Source organism: Phaseolus vulgaris, chromosome 5 (genome assembly GCF_051622355.1).
Source record: "Phaseolus vulgaris cultivar YP4 chromosome 5, ASM5162235v1, whole genome shotgun sequence".
Taxonomy (NCBI): domain Eukaryota; kingdom Viridiplantae; phylum Streptophyta; class Magnoliopsida; order Fabales; family Fabaceae; genus Phaseolus; species Phaseolus vulgaris.
In genome coordinates, this window is record NC_143502.1 from 9,175,202 (window position 1) to 9,183,694 (window position 8,493).

Genomic DNA, 8,493 nt, shown 5'->3' on the forward strand with positions numbered 1-8,493 from the left:
TTCCGTATTTAGGTTGTGTTCCTTTTTTTCTTACGTGGGTTTGGTTTGATTCCTCCATGTTTTGTATTCCATTATTTTCTCTTTTATGTTATGTTTCATGTGATGACAAATGATTGGTGGATTTTGAGGTGTCATTCTAGGTGAGATGTCAAAATTCATAGTGATGCCTAATATGAGTTTTGTAAAGCATGCCTAATGTTTTACCGTCAATGCACATTGTAAAGCGCACAAACACACTATATAGCAATAAAATAAAGGTCCAACAGCAAGGGAATGCATTGAGCTTTCCAGTTAGTTCATCAAGCAAAGCACACAACATGAACCAATGCTTACCTCACTAATCAAACTCTAAAGCAAATCCACAATCCACTCAACCGTCTGACCCACAAATGCAAGACAATAACAAAGAAAACCGCAAGAACAGAGAAAGTAAACAAAAAACAGAGTATACGAAGAATCTCACAAATAAAAGATTTAACAGGGTTCGCTTGAAACCTAGTAGACGTCCACAGTCAAAAATTCACTATGAATAGAATTTGAGATTACAACACAAATTTTCTCTCAAGTATTAAAAGTAAACTCTCAACTCAAATTAAGGAATTTTTTTTTTCAATACAAGGTCTATATAAACAAATAAAACTGTCTAACTAATTCTAAAAAAAAAAACACGCCAAACATGTACGAGTCACGTGCACTGGGGAGTGCAAAATGCCAACTGACGCTTGGGAGTTATACAGAGGAGGTAGACGATCTAAACAAAAGCTATGGTTCGAATAGACGATCTTGAACCACTAGACAGTCTTGAACAGTAGATGGTCTACTGATGATCTACTATCTCTAAGAAGATCTAGGAACCTTTGACCATAGACTTTTTTGAACCAATCTTCACACAAACAATAAGTCGTAGATTCACTATATATATTATGCTTGGTGTCATATCCCTTTCGCTGGGTTCTTAACTTATAGCAACGACAGAGATTGTGCCTTCAGAACCCAATGATGACATATCTGTTGAGCTAGCGCAGCTGTCAACAGCTTCAAAGACACCTGATGTCATGTTGTCCATTACTAGTGGCAGAAACAATGTTGAAATGGTCTACAATCCTTTAACCGACTATGTGTACCGATTTTCTGGCTGTTACACTAAGGTCTTTATAGATTGTTGATTGTTTCTCTATGTGCATTTGAATATGTGATCTCTGTGAGTGCAATCTTATTCTATTCAATAGAATAGTGGTTTTCTTTCTGTTGTCTGGTTTCTGTGTTTCTATATTGCTCAAATCCATTATGTTGGTTAATTGTAGGTAGCTCAGAGATTCACCTCCAATATGCCATATGCCATGCTCGAGTTTCTAGCTGAGGTCTACCTTGAGGATTAATACATAGGTCTAAACTGCAAGCAGTTCCATTCAGTTGCACCCACTCAAAACTAACCCCTAAGCACCAAGGGATCACCCTAGGGAAGGAAAGTGGCATAAGAGGGATTTTAACCCTCGCTCATGGATAGGTGGGAGTTCCTACCTCATCCTTTACCACTTGTGTCAGCCAGCATGGGCTTTAGAAAGTCTCATTTTTCCTTTAAGCTCTATAAAAAGTTTATTCACTTTAGTCTATACATTTAATAGAATAAAGTTATTTTAATCCCTCTCTAGGATATAGGGGTTATAAACAAGTGTAAAGAGGGGCTAGAATAAATAAAATGCATATAGAACTAAAATAAACAATTGTGATGTTTTGAGAGATCAAAATCATTTGAAATTTTACACTAATATAATGACTTGTACATGATAAATAACCTTACCCTTAAGTAAGGAAAAACATCTATGGGGAGAGTTTCCCTTTAAACACAAATTTCAAACGTATTTTATACCCCCAAATCAAGCTTTGAAGAAGCACGAAGCCTTTGTGGATCTGTTTGAATTTCTTCAGCATTGTATTTTATTCCATGTCAGTTACCCTTTGTTAAATTGGACCCGAACTCTCCATTTTACTTTTGTATAAATCTGAGGTAGTTGTATGTTTCATGGTTTTTCATTCTATGATGTGTCTTACATTAGGAGTTAAATGCGACCAACCAATTTAGGTATGTGTAAATCTCACAAGAGTATAATATATTATTCAATGCAAAGAATGACTTATATAAGCCTTACAGACTCTGAAAAAACAAACTAACTGCAACTGCATACTAAGTGGCACTAAACTAGGAGTAAATAATGCAACAAATAAAGACCCGTTCAGCCCTTTATTTCAGGGGCCTTATTGACACGTAAATAACTAACATACCCTCCCTTAAGCTTTAGCTTATTTCAGTAACTTCAACTACACCAAGCATGTGTCTGAACTTCTCAAACTGATCGAGCTTCACAGCCTTAGTCATCACGTCAGCCACTTGTTCATTTGTATTGCAGTATTTCAGTTGAACTACTTGTTCATTCACCAAATCTCGCAGAAAGTGAAATCTTACTGCAATGTGTTTACTTCTTCCATGGAGAACAGGATTTTTGGATAATTGAATTGTAGAATTGTTGTCACATAGAATTTTAGTGGCTTCATTTTCTCCTAACCCAAGGTGCTTGAGAATTCTTCTAAGCCAAATGCATTGACATGCACAAGATGTTGCAGCAATGTATTAAGCTTCTGTAGTAGATAAGCTAACTACAGGCTGGTTTTTTTGAAGCCCATGATACAGCTGTAGTTCCCATCATAAATACTAATCCGGAAGTGCTTCTTCTATCATCTAAGTCCCCTGCATAATTGCTATCACTGTAGGTTGTGAAACCTATTTTTTTTTTCCTTTTTGATAGAAAAGACCGTGGTCTATGGTGCCTTTTAAGTACCTAAAAATCCGTTTTGCTGCAACCCAATGTGACTCCTTTGGATTGGCCATGTACCTGCTGATTAGATTTACTCCATACATCAAATCTGGCCGTGTAGCTGTCAAATACATGAGACTACCAACAACTTGTTTAAACTTTGTGACATCTACTGGTGCTCCTACATCATCCTTAGACAGTATAGTTCCAGGTACCATAGGATTGCGAACAGAATTACTTTCTAGCATGTTAAACCGAAGTAATATCTCACGTGCATACTGTCTTTGACAGATAAAAATTCCTACCTCATTTTGTATAACTTCTATTCCCAGAAAATGTCTCATTTTACCCAAATCGGTCATGTCAAATTCTAACTGCATAGAGCTTTTGAACTCTTCACATATATCCTTGCAATTTCCAGCAAAAATCAGATCATCAACATAGAGACTAACAATTAAGAACTTGCCATGGACCCTTTTTGTAAACAAGGTGTGTTCACTAGAGCAACGTACAAATTTTTCTTTGGCAAAATAGGCTTCTATCTTACTGTCGTGGAGCCTGTCTAAGTCCATAGAGAGCTTTCCTGAGTTTGTATACGTAATTTTATTTGCCCTTTGTGATAAATCCAGCAGGTTGTTGAACGTATACCTCTTCTTGAAGTTCACCATGTAGGAACGCGCTTTTGACATCGAGTTGGAATACTTCCCATGAGTATTGAGCTGCCACGGCTAATAGCACCCGTACTGTGTCAAGTCTAGCTACAGGAGCAAATACTTCTGTGTAATTGATTCCATACTACTAGGCATAACCTTTGGCCACTAACCTGGCCTTATATTTCTCTATCTGGCCATGTTCATTGAATTTGGTTTTGAAGACCCATTTCACGCCAATGGGTTTAACACCATCTGGAAGTTCTACAAGCTCCCACATGTTGTTCTTTTCAATTGCTTTCATTTCAGTGTCCATTGCTTCCCTCCAGTTCTGACTCATGTAAGCTTCTTCAAAGGATTGAGGATCTACAAAATCAGTTATCATCATCGCCAGTAAGCTCTCCTCTTCTATAGATAGGTTGGTCTCATAGTCAATCATCCATGATGGTTGTCTCCGGGTCCTGATTGCCCTCCCTTCAACTGTAGGATCAGTGAATGCTGAATCTGAAGTTGGCTCGAGTGTTTCTGGTTGATCATGGCCGACTGTTATTTGTTGAGATGCAGATTCTGTAGTTTCAATTTCTTCTTTGTCTCCCAAATCAAGAGCAAGAGGTGTGCTTCCATCTACCTGTGCATTTCAATTCCTACTCTTATTTTCTTCAAACACCACGTCTCTGCTTACAATAACCTTCTTTGTAATAGGGTCATAGAGTTTGTAAGCTTTTGACTCATCACTTACACCCAAGAGAATACGTTGTTGGCTCTTTGCGTCTAGTTTGCTTCGCTTTTGATCTGGAATGTGAACATGTGCAACACATCCAAATGTGCGGAAGTAATCAACACATGGCTTCACTCCACTCCACACTTCTTCCGGAGTCCCTTAATCTACCGCAGAGGTTGGACTTCGGTTTTGGACATGAACACACCAGCGTACTGCCTCAGGCCAGAAGGATTTTGGAACTTGCTTGTCATGAAGTACTGTTCTGACTACATTCATGATGGTACGATTCTTACGCTCTGCAACTCCATTTTGTTGAGGAGTGTAGGCCGCTGTCAATTGTCTAGAGATACCATGGTGATTACAAAAGGTTGAAAATTCCTTGGAATTGAATACACCACCTCGATCAGTTCTTAAACACACAATGTGAGTGCCAGCTTCTTTTTCAACATATGTTTTGAAGTTTTTGAATGCATTGAACGTTTCGGATTTTGCATGCAAGAAATAAATCCAAGTCTTACGAGAATAATCATCAACAACGCTTAAAATGTACCAAATATTGTTGTGTGAAGCTGGCGAAATGGTACCACATACATCAGCATGGATTAATTGGAGTTTCATTGCTGCTCTCCATGAACTTTGCTTTGGTATGACATCTCTATATTGTTTTCCCAAGAGACAGGTAGTGCATATATCCTTGGGAGTTTTCAGAAAAGGTAGACCAATTACCATTTTCTTATTTGCAAGTGTGCTGAGTCCTTTAAAGTTGAGATGTCTAAATCGTTTATGCCACAACAAAGCTGCCTTATCAGAATCATCTTCAACTTGGAGGCACTGAGAATGCTGGGAGGTCATTGAGATTGTCACATAAAACATCCTATTTCCTCTCATGTTTGTATGAATAATCAATCCTCTATCTGGATGGAATATCTTTCATGTATCATTTTGGATTAAGATAGCCAGGCCTTTCTCTTGAAGTTGTCCCAAACTTAAGAGGTTGGTCTTAAGTTCTGGAACGTAGTAAACATTGGATATAACATGTGTAACACCATTGATTTGAACCCGAATATTTCCTCTGGCAGCAACATTCAGTGGTGTGTCATTTCCAAGTTTCACATTTTTATTGAGCCCTTCTTTATGAATTTCTGTGAACCACTGCTTATTACCAGTCATATGATTACTACATCCAGAATCTAGAAACCAATCTTCTCTCTGAACATATTGTGTCATCTCTTCATATGCCACCAATAGAATCTCATCTTCTGCCTTTGTTGCACCCTCACATGCTGCATAATGAGCCTGCTTCTCTACTCCAGGGCATTCGTACTGAAAATCTCCTAGTTTGTGACATTGGAAGCATTCAACAAGCGCCTTGTTGAAGGGTTGTCTCCCATGTCCTCTTCCCCGTCCACGATTTCCTCTACCGCGACCGCGACTTGCTCCTGAACGATCATCATGAATGACTTTCAGCACTTGTTCGTCAGGTTGAAAACTCTCCATTCTTTGCTCATGAACAAGCAAACTCCCATGAAGTTCATCAAGACTTAGAGTGCTCAAGTCGTTGGCCTCCTCAATGGAGCACACCACGTAGTTAAAATTTGGGGTTAAGGATCGAAGTATTTTGCTGACCACTGTGCTCGGGTCCAATGTTTCACCATTTACCTTCATTTTATTTACTACGGTGAGAGTACGTCCCATGTAGCTATCAATTTTCTCACCGTCTTTCATGTTCAGCAATTCGAACTCCCATCGTAGTGCTTGAAGTTGAGCCCGTTTAACTCGTGTTGATCCTTGGTATTTCTGCTGCATGAACCTCCATATCGCTTGTGACGTGCTTTTCTCTAGTAGTGTTTCAAGGACTTCTCTATCAATAGCTTGAAACAAGTAGTTCTTTACTTTCATATCCTTCAGATTCGCCTCAGTGGGCGTGGCTCCAAGTTTCGGTATGCCTTCTTCTACTAATTGCCACAGTTCCTTACTGCGCAGAAAGTTTTCCATGGTCATGGACCAAAAATCATAGTAGCCATCGAACTTTGGAATGGCCGGTTGAACAAACTTCTCTGGTGCAGACATTCTTACTCTCACACTTCTCATTGATATTGCCCACACTCTGTACCAAATTGCTCTTCACACAAGATCTGGATAATTTCTCTCTGCACACGTAACTCACTTTCTGGATCAGGCCCCTTACAGAGCTCTGATACCAATTGTTGTTTCTTTAGGTATGTGTAAATCTCACAAGAGTATAATATATTATTCAATGCAAAGAATGACTTATATAAGCCTTACAGACTCTGAAAAAACAAACTAACTGCAACTGCATACTAAGTGACACTAAACTAGGAGTAAATAATGCAACAAATAAAGACCCGTTCAGCCCTATATTTCAGGGGCCTTATTGACACGTAAATAACTAACAGTTGTATGTTTCATGGTTTTTCATTCTATGATGTGTCTTACATTAGGAGTTCAATGCGACCAACCAAGGGGAACATATATAGCTCTACTCCTAACCAACATGCAGACTCTTCAAACACAACCAGATATCTTCTTTGAAGGTGTGTTTGTTGTTGAACATGTATATATCCTCTGGCTTTACTTTAACATATATGACAATCTTAAATTATGTATTTTTTATTTATCATTTAGAGAGGAGTTATGGATGAATAGATGAGAAATTTTTCAAAAATGCTTTATAAACTGGTGCAACTTTTAGGGACAAACGCAATATCCGGTATGTTAATTGATCTCATTCAGTTGTCATTTTCATATTTAATTTGTTCCTTTGTTGAAAAGACTGGGTAGTGTATTTTTTTTTTCTCTTTTTCTTTGTCTGCGATTATTGTTGTTGTGATGATGATTACTATTTGTCAGATCATCATCATGATTGTTTGGTTCATGCAACCGGTGATGGAAAAAATGCACGCGGAAGCAACACACAATCACGAATCAACTGCAGAAAATAAACAACACAGGATATAACGTGGTTTGGTCGCCAATCTGCAACCTACGTCCACAACAATTATTTAGGTTTTCATTCTGTTTGTTATAATTTTATTACAAGCACAAATATCTCTTAAATAGAGATTATAGAGGGGACACAATAATTAAGTTTACTCACTAAAACATGGTGTCTAGTCAGCCCAGCCCAATTGGTTTTGGCTTCACACTCAACAATCTCCCACTTGAAGGCACGAAACAATATTCACCTGCGCTTCAACTGTCTACATGTACTTCTGTTATTTATCAACAAAACTCAATGTTCCACCTCTAGTTGCCACCAGCCTTCTTAATCATCTTGAAAACATCGTTGAAACTCTCCTGAGTTTCAACACGTTCGTCATGACTGAAACTGCCACTGACTCGTCCTCTGTTCCTACCGGCTCCCACTTACACAAACTGCCGGATCCTGGAATAGCCTGAGAACAAACATACTTCATACTTAACAAGAAATTTCCTGGAGATGTTTCAACAGCTAGAATACTGGTTCTCCTAACCCACTGTCGTCTAGGAACCTCATCTGAAGCACGAACCGTGCTCCCCCGGCCATAAGTACCTCTGACTGGTCTACTTGAACCTTTCCATGCTCGTTCATCCTGAATCTGAATTGTGGCTCTAGGTTTCTCTCTTGTAAAGACAACCCTCTTCTGCCCAGAAGATTCTGTGAACCGGACTTTGTTTATCTTCCGAACTGGGACGGTCATTCCCTCAGACGGTAATCCAACCATATATAGTGAACCTCTCTTTCTTCCGCGGGCCATGATAATATTTCCCTTGACGACCTTCCACTGTTGATTTCCGAACTTCACATCATGTCCCTGTTCGTCCAACTGCCTAATAGAAATCAAACTTTTCGTCAAGCTTGGAACAACTCTGACATCCTTCAAAGTTCAGAAATCGACTAACGTCTTCAACACTATGTCAGCCATGCCCGTAACATCGAGATTTCTATTGTCTCCAATAACTAGATTCTGCAATGCTTCACTGTTGTGGGTAGCATGAAATGAAGCACTAGAATCCATGACCCAGAAATCCACATTGTTGTCCGTGTAACAGACTAAGAGGTCCTCGTCCACAGAGTCTTCTGCAATGTTGACTTGTTTATCATTTGGACATTAATTCTCGAAATGCCCCACCTCCTTGCAATTCCAACATGTTACACTTGAACAATCCTGAGTCTTTCACTGACTCCTTCTTCTGATCTTGCTCCCACTACCTCTGATATTTCTTGTACCTATGATGACATTTAGTGATTCACTAGATAATTCCCCAGAACTCCTTCTTCTGACTGACGTCCTCGCCAAGAACGACA

The 8,493-nt window shown here is 39.0% G+C and overlaps 1 protein-coding gene across 1 annotated transcript; it reads right to left on the reverse strand.

Annotated features, from left to right (window-relative positions):
- Nucleotides 1-5,114: 5,114 nt before the first annotated feature.
- On the reverse strand, nt 5,115-6,254 carry LOC150027469 (uncharacterized). The gene is made up of 2 exons (XM_090302859.1): nt 5,812-6,254; nt 5,115-5,715 (listed from the first exon to the last, which is right to left on the reverse strand). Exons 1-2 carry the CDS (start codon nt 6,252-6,254, stop codon nt 5,115-5,117), a joined length of 1,044 nt encoding a protein of 347 aa, XP_090158985.1.
- Between the last annotated feature and the right edge of the window lie 2,239 nt (nt 6,255-8,493).

Excerpts from the sequence above, each read along its gene's own strand:
- LOC150027469 (XM_090302859.1), bottom strand. The coding sequence starts at position 6,254 with ATGTCTGCACCAGAGAAGTTTGTTCAACCGGCCATTCCAAAGTTCGAT. Across the intron at positions 5,716-5,811 it reads ACATTGGACCCGAGCACAGT|ACTTCATGGGAGTTTGCTTG; the intron begins GGTCAGCAAAAT and ends AAGTCTTGATGA.